This window comes from Paramisgurnus dabryanus, chromosome 13 (assembly GCF_030506205.2).
Source record: "Paramisgurnus dabryanus chromosome 13, PD_genome_1.1, whole genome shotgun sequence".
Lineage (NCBI taxonomy): Eukaryota > Metazoa > Chordata > Actinopteri > Cypriniformes > Cobitidae > Paramisgurnus > Paramisgurnus dabryanus.
Genome location: NC_133349.1, coordinates 27,377,877 through 27,400,692, shown reverse-complemented (window position 1 = coordinate 27,400,692; position 22,816 = coordinate 27,377,877). Strand labels below are relative to the sequence as shown.

General features: G+C 36.5%; 2 protein-coding genes across 3 annotated transcripts in view; one reads left to right on the top strand and one right to left on the bottom strand.

Annotated features, from left to right (window-relative positions):
- LOC135728162 (F-actin-uncapping protein LRRC16A-like) overlaps positions 1-22,816 on the bottom strand; it is a 145,587-nt gene that overhangs the window by 29,642 nt on the left and 93,129 nt on the right. For both annotated transcript variants that reach the window (XM_065246288.2, XM_065246287.2), the window contains exons 21-26: positions 12,150-12,322; positions 11,927-11,995; positions 2,940-3,033; positions 2,742-2,840; positions 2,408-2,536; positions 1,623-1,754 (exon numbers count right to left, since the gene is read on the bottom strand). In XM_065246288.2, coding sequence (XP_065102360.2) covers positions 1,623-1,754; positions 2,408-2,536; positions 2,742-2,840; positions 2,940-3,033; positions 11,927-11,995; positions 12,150-12,322 — 696 coding nt within the window. The remainder of the gene's footprint in view (positions 1-1,622; positions 1,755-2,407; positions 2,537-2,741; positions 2,841-2,939; positions 3,034-11,926; positions 11,996-12,149; positions 12,323-22,816) is intronic.
- Positions 15,770-22,792, top strand: LOC141279953 (uncharacterized). The gene is made up of 7 exons (XM_073811512.1): positions 15,770-15,808; positions 20,734-20,803; positions 21,111-21,187; positions 21,943-22,026; positions 22,109-22,201; positions 22,345-22,397; positions 22,528-22,792. Exons 1-7 carry the CDS (start codon positions 15,772-15,774, stop codon positions 22,771-22,773), a joined length of 660 nt encoding a protein of 219 aa, XP_073667613.1. The 5' UTR covers positions 15,770-15,771; the 3' UTR covers positions 22,774-22,792.

Genomic DNA, 22,816 nt, shown 5'->3' with positions numbered 1-22,816 from the left:
TCTCAAAAAAAAAAAAAAAAAATCAATTGATGTTTGTCAGTACACATATTTGGTTTGTTTCTGGTTCTCTTAAGATGAATGTTTATGTGTCTTTCTGTATTTTGTCTCTGTGGGTATTTCCACTGAAAGAGCTCTTGTCTGATCTGCCCGTCTTTCGTGCAAACACTGCTCTGTTTGTATTCACTGCAGGTCTGTTGTGTCAAACAAACACGAGGGCTGGAAAAAACGCTCACTCCCTGAAGCTGTCACAAGCTCTTCTGTTACTCTCCATCCATTACAAGCAATTATGAGCTGAATGAAAACTGACTTGCCCACATGCAAGCACATCAACAAGCTACAGTAAGTGGCTAGCAGCCGGTTCCCGTGCATGTTTTATGGGCCGTGGTCATTTATCTGCCTTGACAGCGACTTCAAATATTTCTGAAAGGCTTTCGAACATTGACAGCCCTAAAGCAACGCTATGCATATCAATATATCAAGAACGGAAATGTTATTTGAAAGAAACTGCAAACTAACAGTGATGAATTACTAAACAACTACCGCGAATGCAAATAAAAACCGGTGCTGAAATATTTTACAGTTTTAAATGATATATCGCACAGACTTGAGATCAGATGGGTATCTAGGATAATGCAAACGCTTTCCAAATCTGTGTTTCAAATGTCAACCGCTCTTTGTGTTTGACTATTTGTATTTGTCTATACAGTATGATGGTACATTTTGCGCAACAGTAGAAATGTGTCAACCAGTAGTGATTTTGACTTGTGCTGCGTACACACCAAAAGGAAAGCATTGCGTTCTTTGCTCTAGATTACTTGCGGGATTTAACTTTGCACTATGCGAATTTTCCACTTGAGTTGAATATTTTAAACTTGCGCGGAAGATGATGCGAATAGCGTGTATTCACGGCAATCGCGACGCTCAAAACAAGCTATGAGAAACGCACTGCACAAATTAGCATTAACTTTGTATGTAATCTAGTTACGCACACAATACAATTTGCTTCTGCTGTGTATGCAGCATTACTGTTTATAGAGAGTTTTTAACAGCTGCTAAACAAAGTTTATAGACTTTGGACACATTCAAAGCTCTTGAAAAAAATATTTACATCTGTGATCAATTCAATCGGAAAATATATAAAAGCTATAAAATAATAATCAGGGATTCACTTTTATAATAGTCTATAATCGTTATTGGCAGATTAAAAAATTCCCGCCACTTGGACATCGGCTGATCAGTACCGAATATATCCTGGCAATCTGGGTCAGAATCGGACTCGTATTGATAAGGTGGTAAAGACGATATAATCTCCTTCACTTTTGCTTTGGGAGCTGATCTTTCAAACTTGGTAAGGAGTGTCACATTTCTGTTTATGCACTAAATGTATTTGGCCAATCACAACGCACTGGATAGCCAGTCAATTGGATCACGCCGCTTTGTACAAATCGCTGCTGTTTTTAGAAAGGCGGGGCATAGAGGAGCAACAATAATGTACTGTACGTAAAAAAAAATTTTTTTTAACTATAAGTCACACGAATATTGGCCCTTGTATACAAACATTTTTTCCAGTTCAATTTCCTGTAATAATCACAAAGAGGTAAATACTGTTAAAATGACTTTACCTGAAGCTGTTCATCCATAACCCGTGCAACTTCTCCAGCCATAGAGTCCAGTTTCTCCTGGATAGGTCCCACGGCAGATGCGCTGACCTCCTCTCTGGACGCATTGCCCAGGTGATACAGGTTGGGTAGAAGCTGCAATCAAGAAGAGAGAAGTCATTAATGTTGGGCGATATTCCCCATAGTGAGATCGTCCTATCATCACCCTGTAAGATCGCTGATACATGATAGTAGTTCACTCATTTATTTGTTCATTTTTTACTCATTTATGACAAGCCACTGGATTGGTGGACAAAAACGAAGCTGATTTACTCTGTCACGACCGCAATCTAATGCCATTTTTTCGAGCACGTCATTGATTCCCAGGATCTCTGAAATTTCCTGCATGCCAGGGAGTGGAGAAAAACTCACTCGCTGGTTTTAAACAACCGCACAGTGCTCAATGTCAGAGGCTCGTGTATTACAAGCTCAGGTGCGAGGAAGAGTTCACATTACAAGCGCTCTCATGCGAGGAAAAGCACGCAATGCGCATGTTAATGTCAAACTATGATGATAATATTAATAATTTAAAACTATATTGGGCAATCATGTCAATTATCATCATGAAGGCCCGCTATCGGCCATAAGTCTGACTCTTGTATGACCTAGAAGTCATATCAACCAACACATGTTTGTCATGAGTTTACCCATTTGTGTTAACTTTAAATCAGAGGTGACTACGCTGGATATTTAAATACATGAATTATACAAAAGTATATACAAAACATGCACCGAAGGTCTTGTCTTACTGTTTTTGAGTTTTTTGCGTCCTTCATGAGGTTCTCTGCTATTCTGACGTCCTCCTGGACGGCGTCTTTTTCTGTGTTCTTCAGGGAGTTGAGATGGTCTTGGACTTTTACACACATTCGGTCGATCATCTAAAGAGAAAGCAAGGAATTAAATGATCTAATCTGTCAATATTCTCCAGATTACTGCTAAAAATTAAAACAATTATTTATTATCAAAGTATTTATGATTAGACGACTATAAACCTATTAGCCACACTATTATCTCTGCTGTGTAGCCATGCAATCCATGTACTCTAAGTATTAAATAATCATCACACAGACAACAATCTCTCACCTGCTGTGTGGTGGTGGTGACGATGCCCTGCTGGAGTCGGTACGCTTGCTCTTGGACATACTTGCGGGTCTCGTGGTTCCTGTACAAGTAGCTCTCAATCTTTTACAGAGGAAGAGAGGAAGAAATGTGTACTCTATTGTGATATAAATGTGAATTTGTGAATAGATTTAGTTTGCATGCGAAGGCTGAAATCCAGACCTTTAGTAAAGCATCCTCTGTTTTCTCAGGACTGGCTTTGAGTGCCTGGGACGCGTCTATAATAGGGAGTGGCATGAAACGTATGGTGAAGTTCCTACAGGAAGATAAGAAAATTTTTTAGATACACACAATAAAAAAGAAATGAAGAATGTAAGAAGAATAAGACACTTTTGTGTGAAACATCATTTAGGCACACGCTGCTGTTGAGAGGATTTATAAATAAGACAAGAGGATAAATTAGCACTTTATAAATGATACTCTAAATGTAATTATATTATAATATAATACAAATGGTGTAGTGTATTTTGAAGTATGTTATGCATAGTTTTGTACAGTGCACTAGTATAAATTTTATAGTATACTATATAGCATTCATTTATTAAAGGTGCCAAAGAATGCATTGTAATAATCTGTTAAATTGTTATTTGACACCTAGAAGGTACTGTATGTGGCTTTATTAAGTGCAAAAATTATCCAGAGATGGTTTTACATGTCCATTTAAAACCCTAGGATTTGTCCTTTGAATTAAATGGTCTATTATTACCTTATTTGAAAGGGTCATGAATAATAATTTTGAGATCTACTCTGATTGGCTGTTTTACAGAGCAGTTCATTTCAGTAGCTCTGTGTGTGTGTAAACAGAATTATCATTTATTTGGAGATTGTTAATGGACATTTCTGAGTGGTAAGTTTGTGTTTTTTTCAGCTTAGACCTGCAAAACGTAACAGTAATGTCAATAGTACAACTTCATAGATATATACACTAGATGTCGCCTTGGGGTTCTGAGCATGCGTCAAAACCGCCGCCATCTTAGGACAGGGGTCTTGTCATGGGAAGTATCTGGGTAAAGCTGCTATCTCCGCCTGTACTTCGAATTCATGGACGATGCCGGACTTTTGTGATGCGTATGGATGTTAGGGCTACTAGCACTATGCATTACAGTTAGAAAAACTAGATTTTAAAAATTTTAAAACTTTATTTTTTTTCTTGACCCAATGCTAAATACATGTCTGACTGTTGAAACGAACCAAAAGAAAATGAAGAAAATCGCATACATGACGATTTATGGTGATTTTATTTCCGTTACACCATTGCCTACAATGACGCTGATGCGGGATTCCCCTGTTTCAAGATGGCGGCTCTGTTTGACGCATTCAGTCCAATGAACTGCCATAGCCAAGGCGACATCTAGTGTACATATCTATGGTACAACTTCAGCCTGAATGTTAGCACATAGCATTAACTAGCATATAGCGCCAACTCAGCAGTCACAACTTTGTTTTTATCATTGGTACAACATTGTAATTAATTTAATGTGTAATTTAATATTGGGGCGTACATCATGACTGTGTCACAGTTGATGTTATGTTAAGATTGGCCTGTTTTTGTGCACCCCTAACTCTTATTATTCATCTATGCCTACGTAAATACAGTTTTACATTCAACGGCACCTTTAAGAATAATGGTACTTTAGAGGAAATACTAGGTTGAATAAAGATTAACATGTCAAATTACCATCGCATTACAATGTTACACAGTACCACACAAGAATGTTGAACAGTTGTCACTGAATGTCAACTTATATGCAAATGTATGCAAATATACACCATTTTAAATAGAGATTTCTTGTGAGCTGAGAGGATTGAAAACCTCTGATTGAAAACACACACCGAGCTCTGGGTGGAAGAGGCAGATGCTCTCCAAATAGATCTCATTCAACAGAGATGACTCTTTCCACATAGGAAAAAGCACAGAAATAGCAGCGCAGTCACGGCGGGTGATGGATCAGGCGTGAAACAAGGCCATCTCTTACACTAATTGATTCAGACCCGACATCATTATAGAGGTTACGGATCTTCTAAAAATGGAGACTGTACCTGACATCTCCCATCAATATTTATGAAATCTTATGAGGGACTTTCCTTCGCAGACAGACTGATGTAGGAATATTTCAGGTGGCAGATATTGAGACGGACAAGCCTCAGTCCTCTACTAAAGGGAATTTTAGATGACAAATATCATGTACAGTACACTGACTCCTCTTCTGATGTTCACGGTGGCTGGAAAAAAGGCAATCCACAGAGGCTGTAATCTACATTACATATTATTATTATAACTTATTTAAAAAGCAAATATATTTTCACATATTTAGGATGACCTGTCTATAGTAAGATATACCAGACTTTGGGAAGAAAACCCTGAGCAAATAGAGGCCTTGAATAGTCATACAATAATGTAGTATTTTTTAATCTGGATTTTGTTTAGGTTCAGTAATTTTACTTTGATGGCAATGAAAAAGTTATTAGCCAATAATTGCAATGCCTTATTTTAGCAAATGTCACTTTTTATTCATAGGTATTTAAAAAAAAAATGGCTTTGGCTGCAAAAATCTCCACTTCATAAAAAAATCTCCAGTCACTCTTCACTATTCTATTTTTTGAATAATTGTAATATATTTGTTAAAACTTATTTAACCAGGCAAAAAAGTTGCATCTTGCCTGAGGCCTAGATTAACTCTTTTGCCGCCAGCATTTTTCATGATTTTCACAAAAGTTTAATGCCTTCCAGAAAATGTTCCTTTTTAAATAAATAAACATACAATATATGAAATAAAAGAACAGACCCTCTGCTTTCAAACAAAAAATCCTGTCTTCATGTGTTCTGTTTTTATCACCTCTCAAATATGTGTAGGTTTCATAAAAACACAAAATTTTCAACAAAAAGCTGAGATAATTCCATTTTTGTGAAGGACCTTTAATAGAGATCAGATGCAGAGCGATCTTTAAAACATACACGGACATACAGCTGTTTGCACTAGGGCAATACTTTTGGGTTTTATAAGTTGCGGAAGATAGCAGTAGTTGCAGATTGACAAGATATCTCGTCAATGGCGGGGAAAGAGTTAAGCAGAATTAAAGCAAGTATTTGATGAACGTATAATATTCGTATCCTACAATTGAAAGGATGAATGATATTGTTTGCATTGCACAACATGTGAGATCAAAACTAAAAATAATATAACAGAAAAATAACAAAACATAAGAGACAACTCTGTCATCAATCTCTCCACACTGGCAAAACAATACAAGATCATTTTGGGAGAGGAAAACATAAGAGCTGCTATCTATGCAACGAAGTACTGTGGCCTAAGGGACAACACAGCATGTCTATTGACAGCATTAGTGATGAACATCATGTACTGTAAAAGACGATCCATTACCCTGGACACACTGTACTATTCATTCATTTATTAATTCATCTCCAAAACATTATTTCGTTGTCTTTCTATTCATGTTTATTGTTTACTGTTTCTTTCACACTGCTGTTTTTGCTTTATTTTACACCATTTCATGTGCATGCAAAGAGTTCAGATGCAAAAATGCTTTAGCTTCTGGGCACCTTTAATGTGCAAGATGCACGATCCCTCTCTGTCATGCATTTATGTAAATTGGGACGTAGTCATGGTTATGAGATAAATCTATTGTAGAGAAAGGCATGATGGGAAAGATTCAATTCAGATTCATTCATGCATATCGAGGGAGAAGTTAAAAACAGTGTTATTGGGCCTCATGATGATTCAAGGAAGTGGAGCGTTATTTTCAACAACAGTCCAAGATTCTCTCTCTATCTTTCTCGTTCTCTCTGAACATCTCACGCCCCGCCTCCATCCACTTTCATCTCTATTCTTTTGTCTCTCATGCGTTTTCTCCAGAATACCGCAGGATCCCCCCGTGCCAAATTACCTCTCTGTGGAGCACCATTTGGCGGGAAGCAGCCAACCAATGCCAGAGCCCCGGTGGTTATATGCAAATGAGATTTAAATGAGGGCGGATGGAGGAGACAAAGACTCAGACTATATCTCTAACCCCATCAGTCATAAGAATAAATCATAACAGTACTCCCTTAAAAAAAACAAATCTTAAAGCTCCATTCCAGCACATGTGCCACATTTAAGATGAAAAGAAGGAGCACATGAAAGAAAAAGAAGGAATGTGGCATCCCAAAGGAGCGATGGTGTCTGTGAGTGATTTTCCATTGTTTAATCTCTATCACCGGTGTAAAGGCTTCTGGCAACAGATGTGCTACTGTATCTCAACATGTGAGTAAGACGACCCTTTAATCTCAGTCTCTGATGCTTTACACTCCATTGTATATCCATAAATTCCTGACAATAAGGATAGCCAAGATAGTAGCATCACAGATACTGCAAATAAATACGAAGATCTTCATTAAGCTGTTGAATATTATGCATATTAACTCTTTTTTTTCCGCCAGCGTTTTTTTTTTTAAAGTTGCCTGCCAGTGTCAGCATTTTTATGATTTTCACAAAAGTTTAATGTCTTCCAGAAAAATTTCTTCTTTAAATATATAAACATACAATATATTATATGAAAGAACAGACCTTGCTTTTTTAAGACAGAGTTTCTCTTTTTATCACCTCTCAAATATGGATAGGTAAGTTTGAACAAGTTTGAGATAATTGAATTTTTGTAAAGGACTTTTGTTAGAGATCAGATTCAGAGCGAAGATGAAAATATACATAGAGGTTTTACTGTTTTTGGATCAGTGGATGCTTCAGTGTTTTATATGTTTGGGTTTGAGCCACATAGTGAATAATGGCGAAAAATGGATTGCCGTAAAAACTCGTCATTGGCAAGAAATAATTTTCTCTTAAAGGGACAAAAATGCTTATTTTCCAGCTCCCCTAGAGTGAAACATTAGATTTTGCCAATTTGGAATCCATTTAGCCGATCTCCAGGTCTGGCTGTATCACTTTTAGCATAGCTTAGCATTAGGGATGCACCGAATCCAGGATTCGGATTCGGCCGAATACTGGGCTTTTTGACGGGGTTCGGGTTCGGCCGCTACGCTGGTCGACGTCACGTGGCCGTTGATTACACACATCAGGTTCTGACGTTGAGATAAGCGTTTTTTTTGCCGGTGAGCCACATTTCGTGGACGCACCTGGATAAACTAGCGCATCGCACCGCATCGCATCGGTTTCATTGTGCTTTGCAGTCGGGATATCAAAATGCATCCACGCCCTGCCCGTCGGGCTATCTTGACTTATAGGGAGGAAAAATATATTTAAAGGCTTATGTATTCTCTCACAGATTAGTTTGGGTAATTGTGGTGTATGAAATTCAGGCATTGGGTATTTAAATTGCGTTTGAGCGCGCGCTCGAGTTTTCCTTTCACTTTCGCGATCGGGCAAAGCCGCAGTTCAGGAAGCAATCCGTACTGATTTGTCATGGATTTGTTGTGCAAAAACTTCGTCCTGTCAGTCATTACTATCCTCACGTAAGAAAATTAAATCTCTCGCAGCCAGCTTTAAAGTATAGATTGTACGGGCAGTGAAGAGAGTTACTCTGTGCAGAATCGCTCAAAGCGACAGTAGCCCCTGTTTTTCTGATCAAAAAAATGATCCAATCTCTAACTGTATGATCCAAACTGTGAGTTTTGTGACCCACTGAACCACTTTTAAATGGTGAGTATCTCTGGTGTGGGGATGAGCAGGAACAGTTGGTTTACATGGAAATTCAGTTTTTTTTGTTTGTTAAAAAAACAACAGCATCAAAACAACAACAAGAATAGCAGATTAAACATTATGGTTAGAGGCCCTATTGGCTTTGTATTGGCAAAATTTGATTTAGAAATTTTGCGAGCCCTGTAACGGAATAAGGATGCGAGTAGGATTCGGTATTCGGATTCGGCTGAATCTTAAACAGTGTATTCGGTATTCGGCCAAACCCAAAAAATCTGGATTCGGTGCATCCCTACTTAGCATAATCCATTGAATCTGATTAGACCATTAGCATCGCGCTCCATGACTAAAGAGTTCCGATATTTTTCCTATTTAAAACTTGACTCTTCTGTAGTTACATCGTGCACTAAGGGGCTGTCCACACGGAGACGCATATCACTGTATACGTATACATTTGTTATCGTGTCGGTGTTTCATCCACACGGATCCAGCGTTTTGGGAGACTGGAACCGCTATTTTTTGAAACCGGGTGCTAAAGTGGATAAATCTGAAACCGACACCCTTGCGGTTTCGTCTGTACAGCCAATCCGTATATTTTGTGAAGCGAAAACGTCATCACATCACGTGTCGGAAGCGTCACACGTAACAGCAACAACAATAACGGCGGACTACGTGATTGTGTTCGTGCTACAGAAGCTACTAAAGCCTACTAGCTTTATTACAGCAAAATCTATTGCTTCTATGCAATTGTGGTGACCAACAAGCGATAATGGACCACACCATACGTTGGTTATGCGCATGCTCAAAGTCTTCTTCTCCATGTATAGTGTATATCTGTGGCAGAATTACAGCGCCCCATACTGGTCCGGCATATATACTACACCGCTTTCAGTCGGTTTCAGTGGTTTCGTGTTTACGGATTATTTTTTTAGAGCAAGGAAAAAAAATGATCGTATAGGGAATGCACCGACTTCGTGTGGACATAGCTTAACTCTTTCCCCGCCATTGACGAGATATCTCGTCAATTAAGAGAAAACGCTTCCCCGCCAATGACGAGATTTTCCGTCTTTCCGCAATACCGCTATTATCCACCAGGTGGCGCCCTTCCGCAACTTTTTAAACCCGGAAGTATTGCCCTATGACAAGCTGCTGCATGTCTGTGTCTGTTTTAAAGATCGCTCTGAATGTGATCTGTATGAAAAGTCCGTCACAAAAATTGAATTATTTTTGCTTTTTGCTCAAAATATGGTGTTTTTGCAAAAACCTACCCATATTCAAAAGCTGATTACAAAAGAACCACTAAAGGTAGGATGAAACGGTTTTTTTTGTTTGAAAGCAGAGGGTCTGTTCTTTCATTTGGTATATTGTATGTTTATATATTTAAAGAAGAACATTTTCTGGAAGGCATTAAACTTTGGTGAAAATCATGAAAAACGCTGGCGCTGGCTGGCAACTTTTTTTTTTAAACGCTGGCGGTGAAAGAGTTAAGACCGACAGAAAATTAAAATTTGTGATTTTCTAGGCAGATATGGCTAGGAACTATACTCTCATTCTGGCATAATAATCAAGGAATTTGCCGCCATAACATGGCTGCAGCAGGCGTAGTGATATAACGCAGTGCCCGAAAATAGTACCCTGCTTTGAAAGTAACCAAAGGGACTATTTTCGGGCACTGCGTAATATCGAAACTCTTTGGTTATTTTTGAGCGTGATGCTAATGGTCTAATCAGATTCAATGGATTATGCTAAGCTATGCTAAAAGTGGTACAGCCAGACCCAGATCGGCTGAATGGATTCCAAAACAGTAAAAATTAAATGTTTAACTCTAAAAAAATAAGCCTATTTTAAAAAAAGTGGATTGTCCTTTAATTGACTAGATAACTCATCAAGGGCAAGGAAAGAGTTAACATATAGCAGGGTCTAAATATCTATATTTACACATTTGGCAGACGTTTTTATCCCAAAAATGATGTGCATTTATTTGTATGCCTTAGTAAAAATCCTATTATTATGAATATTTCTAACACCAAATATTTTAATACAAAATACCGTTAGCAGCATAAGAATTTAGGTTAGCTAAAAAAGTATTATAAAAATGTTAAAGCTAATTAGCGTTTTGTATATTTCCCTTTCACTTTAATAACAGCATGCATCCAAGCTGCCACAAGTTTGTGCCAAACCTGATGATCCATTTAATTCCAGCATGATTTCAGAATGAAACTGAGGAGATAACAGGGTCAATGTCTCAATATGTTGCAGCTTGTTTAGAGATTACACTTGATCACAGTGATTAAGTAAGTGATGCATATTTGCGTATTTATGTAAATGTTAATAAATCAAACGTTCAAATGTCGAAAAAAAAGTATATATTATCCATTTTATTTTATTATATTAGATTATAATCTATTTTATGAGAACAATTAAATGTGCAGTAATGCTATATATTCTGGCATATATGCTATATATTTATTAATTTCCGTTTTTTGTTTTTAATCTGCGTCTTTCATGTAAAGCTGTTTCGAAGCAATGCAATATGTAAAAGGTGCTATATAAATAAATTAGGGGTGGGCCGATCCAATACTTTGGATCGGATATCGTGTCGATCCAGACCTTTTTTGCTGGATCGGATATCGGAATAACGGGGCCGATCAAAATCCGATACTGTGCGTTACTCGTGGTTGTTACTGTCATGCTATAGAAAAGTCAGACTATTATAAAAGCACCATAAACATTTTTATACACTATATTCAAAGACTTCCTAATATATTCAACAGCTTTATGTAAAAACAATTGCATATTGAAGATATTTAAGGTCACAAAAACTCAATGGGCTGGTGCTCGCAGAGTTCATACACTGGAGTAGCGGCGAATTAAACACGTCATACACACACAAGACACACAAACACAATAACCGTATTTTAATCATCTGATTAAAAAGTCTCAGTAAACCGCTGGATGAATGCAATACACTACGTGCCTAGCATATATAAGATCTGTGAGAAGATGCTTTAAGCACATTATCCTGCACCCCGGAAGTGAAAAAGGACAGGATGATTCAATTGCATCATTCTTCTCCCAGGATGTGCATCGCACTTTAGTCTTTCATGTTGTAACAGGTTGCGCAATTAATTAAAAATTTCCTTGAACTATTTATTTGCTCAATCGTATGTCCACTCAAAAACTGGCATTATTAATAAATATTTAAGAACACTTACATTCTTTTAACTTGTACCTATTTTTAAATGAGGTTTTTTAAATTTTACATTATATTCTTCCGATTTTGTGTGTATATGTGTGTGTATATATTTATGTGTGTACACACACACACTTAAATTCTAAATGAATAAAGAAAAATACTAGAATTGGATCGGGATCGGTCGATACTCAGAATTCAGGAATCGAAATCGGATCGGCAACGGAAAAAGTGGATCGGCCCAGCCCTAAAATAAATGTGACTTGACTAAATCACATTCAAATTACAAGAAACATGTTAATACTCACTTCTCCAATGCAGTGGCCACATCCTGAAGACCTTGTGGACTGACATTGTTTCTGTCCCAGATGACCGTCCTAAAGCACGAGAGTGTGCCAAATCACGATTAGTCACATGACCATCAAACATAACATAGTGAGAAAGCAGCAATCTACATGTATGATCACATTTCTCATGAATAACCAGACACTAATTCATTTAAACATGAAGCAGTAAAAGGAGGGATGGTACCGAAGTTTGCTGTTAATCTGGAGAGCTTTGGCCAGCATCTTTGCCCCCATGTCTCCCATCCCATTTCCACTGATGTCCACACGCGTCAAAGAAGAGTTACTGCCGAGAGCGTTCAGAACAAGAGTAAGATCAGTCTTCAGCTTAGAGTCTGCCAATGAGAGAGACGTCAGGGGCTGAAAGAAACGAAAGAAAAACAAGAAACAGAATTCAATATATGATTATGACCTATAGTAAAAATACGGTATAATACTCATTTAAGTCATGTTATTCAGGAAGAAGTTAATATACAATGTTTTTACTAACACATTTATTTCTGATGTGATATACTTTCAAGTGTATCAAGAACTTATAAAAGTAAAGTGGGACTTTATTTTGTTGTGAAATATGACTGCAACATTTCACAACCAGTTTAGTTTTACAATGGCTGTTTCTCAATTCCATAAACGCAAAGAACGGACTTGTGTTCTCGTGGAGATTGGTCTTGCCAGGCGACCTTGGAAGAACAAACTCAGAAGGTCGCGAGAACACAAAACGCACTTGTGAGAATTGAGATGTGTGCGATCTTCCTGTTGGTCACCTGACCTCCGCCATTGTTTTGCCGCAATGACTTCAGGGGCATAAAGCGATTTCAGCACGCAAGTCTGCACTCGATGCATCCTCGATATCAAGAACACATCCGGTATTTTCATGCATCCTCTGTATTGCGCGTTCTTGAGGACTTTGTTGGTTAATGATGACGTAGAGCGAGAACATGAGGACGCAAGATCGCTGAAAAACGCATATTGAGAAACAGCCAGTATTTCCCCTTCTGGATGGCCTAGGTGATGTCATACAAAATAAAAGTAATTTTGATAAAAGCAAAAAAAGTGTATTAAAGTTCCCCTGTGGTGAAAATCGAGTTTTTATAGTTGTTTATAGGTCTATGATGTGTTTTTAATATGTTTTAAGACTAAACATATGCAAATTCATTATTCAACACCATTGCTGAGTGTCTCAAAAGCGAGGTTTGAAATCCTCTCGGTTTTCTACATCACAAACATGAAACCTATCACTTCATCACAGTTGAACGCGCGGATCAGGGAGTTCGAGGCATAGAAATGTCTGCCGCATAGACTCGGCGCTGAAATGATCGCAGCACTGCTGCTTCAGCTCTACTTCTGCGATGCGATCTAACATCAGCACCGAAAAAATATGCGCTACAAAGTTATACATACTCTATGTGTTTGGATCTGCAAATGCAGTTTCTATGTACATCTAAATCTATGGTGTGTGCTGGTGCGATTGAGTGAAGGCAGGGACCAATTTGCATATTCATAGATCTGTGTGTACTAAATAAGGAAAGGGGTAGAGTTACATTCAAGCTGTTTTAGAGCATGAAGAAATTACGGTCACTGAAATTTTTTTACATATGCTAGTATGATGCTAAAAGATGACTTTTAAGGAACACATTTTTTTACTACAGGGGAACTTTAAGAAAGTAAATACAGATTTCATTAATGATAATTTTTCAGGCATATATACTGTAAAACTGATGGTGCATAAAACATGTAACAATCTATTTGGGTGATTCTCACGAAACCATTGAAACACCACGGCACTAATGATTTTAGCTATAAAATGTGTAATATAGTAATATTAAAAAGCATCAGAATTAACACAATACTGTGTTCTACCTTGCACAATGTGTGATTTCAACATAAGAATTTATATAATTTGTCAATTTTATCTCATTTTCTGCTGAAATTCTCATTACCGCAATGTGTCCGGCTGCAATGTGTTTGAACATGCGTTATGTTGTAATTTAATCAAATTAACACAAAAATATTTAGAAAAAAAATAAATGGATGTTTTGCTAGACTACTTTAGATGACAGAAAACATATTTACTGAATATTCATGTATAATAATAATGAAGAAAATGATGTGTCCATGCCTGATGTTCTCGTCCTCCGCAACACTTTTTGAGAACAGTTTAAGCACACATACAGAATTTTAATAAAGTTTGATTTTGAGTGACCAAGCACATGGACCAGTTACTTCAAGATGGCTACCAGGTAAGATCATTTTTTTACAGTTAATTTGAAATATTGTCTTGTCAGAATGCTTACACGACATTTTGATTATCATTACCGCAACAGATGCTTATTAAATGTTAATGTAATTAATAGAAGCATAATACTTTGTTTTTAAATGCATGTGCAGAATCTCCAAATGATGTTCTTTCAGGTTTGTCATGTAATTTTGAAAATATGTCAGTGTTGTTGTTTTCTGACTGTTGCGGTAATGAGATTTTTTAGGACTAATTTTTTTAATTATGTTAGAAAGGTGTCTAATGATAAGTAAAAGTGTTTAAATTTAAGCAATTTTTACATTTTCATGCTTGACATTTTTAAAACCAAGTTTTCGTGAGAATCACCCATTTATCCAAACCGTAAAACTTATTATGAGCAAAGACTGCAATAAAACTATTATTTACTTAAAAGGTCAGCTAATTTCTTAATATGGTCACCCAGTGTTAAATCCATTAAATCCAAATCTCTTTTCGTTTTCTTCAGATCTCAATCAGATTTGGTCATTCTGACAGGATTATCACAGTCTGCCGTTTCACACATAATCTTATTCCTGGACTGATCTGTTACTCCAGACTCAGACTGCTCCATTTGCTGAAGAGATTATGTGAGGTCAGTCACTGATGTCTGTGGAGGAGAGACGCTGTGAGCATACAGACCAACTGGATTTAAACAATTCAGCGCTGACTGACCTTGAATGGAGGTTCAGTCTGCCTAAAATCTCTCATGAGAGCTTAGACAAACTCTAAAGACTAACGCTCTTTAGCCACCATGAGCAGCTAGCCTAGCTGGGATGTTTATACTAAATGGAGTTAATATTAAAAGACTTATTAGGGATTGACAGTTGGCAAAAAAAAAAAAAAAACGTAATGCAGACTGAATGAGCGGCCAAAATTGTATTATTACTTTCTAAATATCCAATTATTCATTGTCCCTGTAGATCAAATGTGGTCATGAACCACCTGCATATAAGAGAGACTAAAAATAAAGCAAGAGAGAAGAGCAGCGGTCACAAAAACCAAAACCTCACAAAACATGTGTGCTACAGCCACATCTATCACCAGATCTCTTCCTGTGTAGTGTGACATCTTATTAAGTTTTCAGTCAAAAAACTGCAGTACCATCATCCAATGGGAGAACAGAGGCTCAAAACAATGTGGAAAGATTCACAACCAATCCATTACGGATAATAGTTCATTTATTTGCAGTATCTGTGATACTATTATCTTGGCTATCTTCACATTTTTATTATTTATTTCAAAGTACCTCCGTAAATTGATTTTAAAGATTAAAATGTAGAAAATCTTAGCAAACAATCAGACATACAAGCTTTAAAAAATAAAAGGTGAATGTAGCTGTAAGGTCAGCAGCATTTTGCATTCCTTGCTGTTAAAGTCATTTAACCTCAGCTTGCTCTTTACCACAGAAAACATACAGACACTGAAATGTGTTCATCTATAGATGACAACTTCCTGTGACCAGCTTTAAACCAAAGAGGTCGACTAGTGTGCTTTAATTTTAAACTCATTATCCAGCAGATGAATCATGATGATGATGATGATGATTGCTCCAGTTATCTTTCTCCTTTCATGTGAGTTTACTGCAAATTTCATCATTACACATGTTATACTTCTCATTTAAATAAGCCTAGCTATACATAGAAAAACAAAAAATTAACTGTGGGAATTGAGGTGTGAGTAAAACAAAATGTAAAAATAAAACATAAGAGCTACTATGTGGTTTTTAGTGTCTTCAAAGTAGGCACCCTTTACTTTAAATGTGCAGAAATGCACCCCCTTGAGCTTCTTCAGGTCTCATCCTGAGAGATCCTTTAAATATTAAAAGAGTTCCCATCTATTCTGGGCTTTAATAGCTGCTTTGTCTTCAATTTTTTGTTCAGCTCATCCATTGATATGTTAGGATAGGACAATATTTGGCTGAAATACAACTATTATAAAATATCACCTTTAAAGTTGTTCAAATGAAGTCCTTAGCAACACTAGGAGTGTGCAAAATTGGCAAAAATACATATCTGGATAATGTCTATGATTTTGAACAGACAGTGGGTCTCATTCACTAAGCATGCGTACGCACAAATTTGTGCTTGAGATGTGCGTAGAAATGTTTTCATGAACAAATCGTCATTCAACAAAAACCCTCGTATCAAAATATCTTCTAAATGTACGCAAACATTTTAAGAAAACCTAAAACCACTAGTATGCAGTAATCACGTATGCTATAATCAAATACTATAGGCTATAATTAAAATGTTTATAATAATGTTGATATATAAAATTGACATGATTATATTTTATATTATAATATTTTCTGTACTATATATTATTATACACTATTATACAATATTAAAGACGCGTTTATCGGTTTCCGTTTGTTTAATGGTCTGACCAGTTGCTAAACTGAACTCTTGAACAAATACCTCGTTGAAAATAACAAATGATTTGGTTTCCCAGGTAATCTACGTGTTGTTTATCTAGCTTGTTATATAAATAAACTACGTTTAAAGTACTTTGTTGTGAAGTTACGTAAGGACCACAAAAGCTGCTTGTTTATGTTGTTACTGCTGAAACCGTCTATATACACATTATGTTATACATTATTATAGCCTACTTATTTTTTCTACACATATAAAAAAAGATGCGCGTAATGACGTCATGTAAATGTAATGTGAAGTACAAACGTCAATCACATAATTTCCTGTCTGTTAATTTTTAGAATTTTTCATATTAATTAAATGTCATATTTGTTAAAACATCCAGTACTTATTTATTGTTACTCCGGTCGGTTCACAGCACTGGCTTCCTCCAGCGACATTAAAACCTCTAATATAAAAAATGCAAAGCAAAACGTAACTTTACCGATAATAAATATGATCATGGATTTCTTTTTGAGCTCTTTTGCTTCTATAACAAACTGCTCTAAAATTTCTGCGGACCAGCGCTGCACTGCGGAAAGCCCTTATATGGTGCTGGTTTGGGCGTGTTTTATGCAAATTACGTATGCAATAATTAGTGAATGAGACTCAATATTTTGGATCCTTCAAATCAAAAGCAAGCAATCGGCTAAAGTATTCAAAATTAATATGATGTTGCTTTTTACAAGTCATACACACGTTGCAAACAAATGTTCTGCTACATCACGCTCTGAAAGCACATGTAAATTGAATTAAAGAGTGTAAAGTGTAATCTCATATACAGTGTTACAGTATATTATATTCTATTACAAGATGTTAATGCGAAATCTGATGCAAACAACAGACTATATATGAAGAGTTTGGTTCAAAACGCAATAAATCCATTTTGACAAATTTCGGTAAAAACGTGTTTTCTATACCAAGAAAGTGACAAGAGGAAAACCACTTTTTTCTGTTACAAATTTTCACATAGCAACTTAAGGTTATAAAAACATAAAAAATTCAAATCCATAACTTGATTTTCAAAGATTTATTATAAAAACTGATTATTTTTTCCACAAAATGCAATAAATCCATGACGTTTTTTTTTCTTCAAAATTCTATAAATCTATTCAGTCAATGTATAGATGTGCATTCATTTTTGACATTTTATATTCATTTAGTTGAACAGTTTAAAAAATTAATCAAAACACTTACTTTGTCATATTAGGAACACTGTCATTGCTGCGCGGTTATACTTGACGTCGTCGCTTAACATTTTTCACAGCGATCAGTTGTGATTCTCGATTACTTTGAGTAAAACTATGGAAAGTTTTTCATAAGATCCCCTGGGATCAATGTGTTAGCATGACAGAGCTTGATGCTGTCAGAAGAACAAGCGATCATCTCCCGAGTGCCTCTCGCGTAAATTATTAGATGTTGATGGCTTACGTTTCTTTCCGTCACAGAAAACCAGAGGGTTATCAATGCTATTAAAGTATTATTTCGTTTTTGTTTGTTTGTTGATCACGAAGTACAAAGTAGATGAGGAAAACTGGGCGTGTGTCTCAATCAGCTCCCTTGTTCAGTAGTCAGGGCACTGATCAGGGAGTCGGCCATTTTAAGGGCTGTCTCAATCGCAAAATCCGTTCAGTGCACTGGAACGTTCGTTCCCTAAAAATTCCCACATGGCAACGCAAAAACCAGTGAGCATCGATGGTCCCTATGTTCCCTAACCGGAAATCACGTGACCTTTTCTGAAGCTCGCCAACCGAACATCACGTGATCCAACTCAATAAACTTTATGAAATGTTACAGAACTTTTATAAAGACAAACATTTGTTTTAGTTGTAAATATAAACACACATTGCTTACACAGTAAGGGACCACAATCTACTCAATATTTAAAATAATAATATTTATTTAAAATTGTAAATATATTTATTACATTTAAAATGTAATTATATGCCTCCAATTTTATGCACAGATATGTAAGAGAATAATGACAGCATTTTCCACAATGTACTGTTTTTAAAATTAAGTCGGAGAGATGTTGGTTTTGCCGGTTGTTGATGAGTAACAGCTGTGAGTGATTACAACGCGCTTAAGCAGCCACGTGACAGAAAAATAAGTGAACATTGTCCCAATGTGAAGTGAGCTATAGGGTTCTTACCAGTGCCCGAACCTGTGTACACGATATACCGATTCACGACCTCGGGAGCTAGGGAACGAATTGAGACACACGGTAGGACTCTGTGTACTCAACGGGCCACCATTGTTTGTTTACATTGCGTGGAATGGTGCGCTGTAATTTGTGGAGCGGATTTATTGCATTCTGTAGAAAAGGGGGAGTGGCGTTTATTTCGTTTTGGGAAAAAAGGGAGAAAAGATTACAGAATAACAAAGTGGATATTGGATTTTGCGTAAAATTGAGAATTTACTTTTAAATACTGACCTGATATAATACTGATTTTGGCAGTAACTCAATTTTTACAAAAATGGCATTTATTGCGTTTTGGAACTAAACTCTTCATATGTATATTTCTTGAATTATATGCATTTGTGGACAAAAATGGTCATTGGATGAATTCTATTAGATGGTTTTCATGGTTCACACATCTGAAACAGACTGGATTTGATGTATATATTTATATAGAGTTCTTTATTGGTAAATCAATGATTTTACAGTATGAATCGCTAAAGTACATATAAGAGCAATACTATCATGTATTCTATTTAACTCTTTCCCCGCCATTGACGAGATATCTCGTCAATTAAGAGAAAACGCTTCCCCGCCAATGACGAGATTTTCCGTCTTTCCGCAATACCGCTATTATCCGCAACTTTTTAAAACCGGAAGTATTGCCCTATGGCAAGCTGCTGCATGTCCGTGTCTGTTTTAAAGATCGCTCTGAATGGGATCTCTATGAAAAGTCCGTCACAAAAATGGAATTATCTCTGCTTTTTGCTCAAAATATGGTGTTTTTGCAAAAACCTACCCATATTCAAAAGCTGATTGCAAAAGAACCACTAAAGGTAGGATGAAACGGTTTTTTTTGTTTGAAAGCAGAGGGTCTGTTCTTTCATTTGGTATATTGTATGTTTATATATTTAAAGAAGAACATTTTCTGGAAGGCATTAAACTTTGGTGAAAATCATGAAAAACGCTGGCGCTGGCTGGCAACTTTTTTTTAAAACGCTGGCGGTGAAAGAGTTAATACCTATTAAACATTTCATAGTTTTCCTGTTTTCTATTTCTTCCTTATATTTATAGCCTACGTGTTTGAAAAAAAAAAAAGAAGAAGTTGTTTTAGTATAACCCATTCAAATCTTAAATCTTTCTAAATAAACGTGATGAAAACGCAATAGGAAACACAAAGAGGGAACAGACTTTGACAGAGACTATTCTATTCTAGTTATTAATAGATTTCCAGATGATTTCATCACTCCAATCTGTCCATTTGAGGGCTTATTGCAACCATAAACACCTACGTTTATCTTCAAATGGTGTCTTCGATGATGTTATTTTATAAAAATGAAGGCCATCTTTTTTTGGCATTCCTATTCAGCACTGTTTTTTGACAGCACATTGCGCGCACAGCTTGCAGTGACGTAACTATGATGTCCATTCGCAAAAGGTCTCTCTCACTTAAGCGGGGATTCCCCTTTATTTCCCAGGCCTTGAGTACAATAGTACCACACTTGCTGCATTTTTAACAGCTTAACTGGCAAATACCTAAATGTGTTCACACAGTAGCTAGCTAGCCAGTAAATCAGATATCTAAATGTAGGCTAGCACTACTATAATATACTTTTTATTCAAGAAATCATAACTTTTTGTATGGTGTGCTGCACATTTAAAATGATGTCATTTTACAGAAGATGGCTGACGTGTTCAGTTTTGCAGTGTAGGAAAAAATCCCTGTTTATAAGGCTGGGACACTCAACCTTTAATTTAACCAAGCTACTATTTCGCTAACATGTACAGTAGCAGCCAAGCGACTCAAGCAATGATTACAGCCTTCAATTTAAGTTCATGTGGTCTGATGATCTTCAGTCTGACATACAAGTCTATGTGTTTCTATTTCTCTGCTGTTTTTTTCCAGCGATTGGCAGCATTCAGAGTGTACAGAACACAACCCAATATGACCGTGGACATGATAACCTACCATCAAAGTAAGAGACTGATGTCAACATCATGAAAGGAACATTTTTCAATTATTCTCAATAAAATATAGCACGTATACCATAGTGTATGATGAGTATTAAAACACAGCCTTCATCATAAATATTCAAAAAAAAGCTATTGAATAGTGTAGTCAAAAAAGTAGGCAAAAATCAAACATGCTAAAAGTGGTAAGGATATTGAATCGTTGTAAAGCAAATGGACGTCAACCATTCATTCCTTTTCATTTTAAATCTCAAGTCACGCCAGTATATCACAATCCCAGTGTTTATTGAAATGCTTTTGTTGCAATTTCAGTGTTTCCCACCTTGCAGTCTCTTCCAGGCCTCATTTGCTTGTGTCCACAGAGATTTCCCATAATTCCACGACAACCGGTAAAATACTCTTTATAAACATAATGCTTTCAATATCATTGTATACTAAAATAAATAGGGGATGCCACTGAGAAAATAGATTTAAAATCTAATCATCCAAAACTGTCCTTTATCCATTCTATACACTCTATTTAACCCCGGGCTGGGTAACTATAGGACAGAACACATTTCTGGGTTAAAATGACCCAAATAATGGGTTGTTTTAACCCAACTGCTGGGTTATTGTTAATCAACCATGTTGAAACAACCCAGCAGTTGGGTTAAAACAACCCACTATTTGGGTCACTTTAACCCAGAAATGTGTTCTGTCTAATAGTTACCCAGCCGGGGGTTGAAAACAACCCAATATTTTTTAGAGTGTGCCAATAACTTTCAGTATATGTAACCCTAGACCACAAAACCAGTCATTGTGTAAGTCGCACGGGTATATTTGTAACAATAGCAAACAATACATTGTATGGATCAATATTTGTAGATTTTTTTAATGCCAAAAATCATTAGGATATTATGTAAAGATCATGCTTAATGAAGATTTTTTTTTGCATTTCCTACTGTAAAAACAATTGATGCAGTTGCTAAAGACTTAATTTGGCCAACTTTAAAAGCAATTTTTTTCAACATTTAGATTTTTTTTTTGCATAGTTCGATTCCAAATTTTCAAATAGTTGTATTACATTTCCAAAAAATGCACCTTTTGACTGGTTTGTGGTCCAGGGTCACATATATCCTTTGATCAGCTATAGTTTGAACTCTAGGACTAACTTACACAGAGATCTTCACAACATTGACATCTAATATCATCAGCTCTACTGGAAACAAGCAATCTACAGGATTTTCAGGTTAGCATCAAAGCCGGACGTCTGCTATATTTATCTTGTCTATGAGGTGATAATTGATTAGGGTTGTTGTAATTCTTAACAGATCATCTGATAATTCTCCTCTATGTGATGGGTTGTATCACTTTACTGCCCTTTGGCTGGATTCTGGTCCTATACTACAGAAAAAACAGGAATGGTAAACAGTCACATTAGTCATGAGATAAAACCATTATCCTCATTAACCAAAAATATACAGCACAACTAAAGTGCTCTTTTATTTACTGTAAGAAAATGTCCTTCCTTAATTTACATTCCTTGTATCCTTTAACATGCGCTTAGCAAATAAATTAACAAGACCAAAAAGCAGATCCAGGAGCAGGAGACGGGAACGGGTGAGTAATCATTTCTCCAAGGTTTTACATGTTTTGGCCACCACAATGCATGTTAAAGATGTTAAGATTTTGTGAAACAAACTGGTTTTCCAATTCATGAATTGTTTGTTTTCTTTTAATGCTTATTTAGATGGAGAGTGACTATGAAAAGTATCCCTTGGATCGCCGACATGACCTCACAGTGACATCCACTAATCTGAGTGAACATCCACGCAGCCGACCAGATCTTATCTGTGAAGACCAAACTGATGACAACTATGAAGAACCCAGCAAAATCCTATCAGATCCAGTTTATCAGACTCTAGACCTCAGGAGCCAATCGGATTCAATTTACCACGATCTAAAACTAAAAAGCAACAAAACACGAGAAGTGTGAAGGAGTTTGAGGATGTGAACATAATGCTGCCTTGTTCTAACCA

Coding starts and splice junctions, on each gene's coding strand:
- LOC141279953 (XM_073811512.1), top strand. CDS start 15,772: ATGATGATGATTGCTCCAGTTATCTTTCTCCTTTCAT. Junction 15,809..20,733: donor AGTTATCTTTCTCCTTTCAT/GTGAGTTTACTG, acceptor GTTTTTTTCCAG/CGATTGGCAGCATTCAGAGT. Junction 22,202..22,344: donor CTACAGAAAAAACAGGAATG/GTAAACAGTCAC, acceptor ACATGCGCTTAG/CAAATAAATTAACAAGACCA.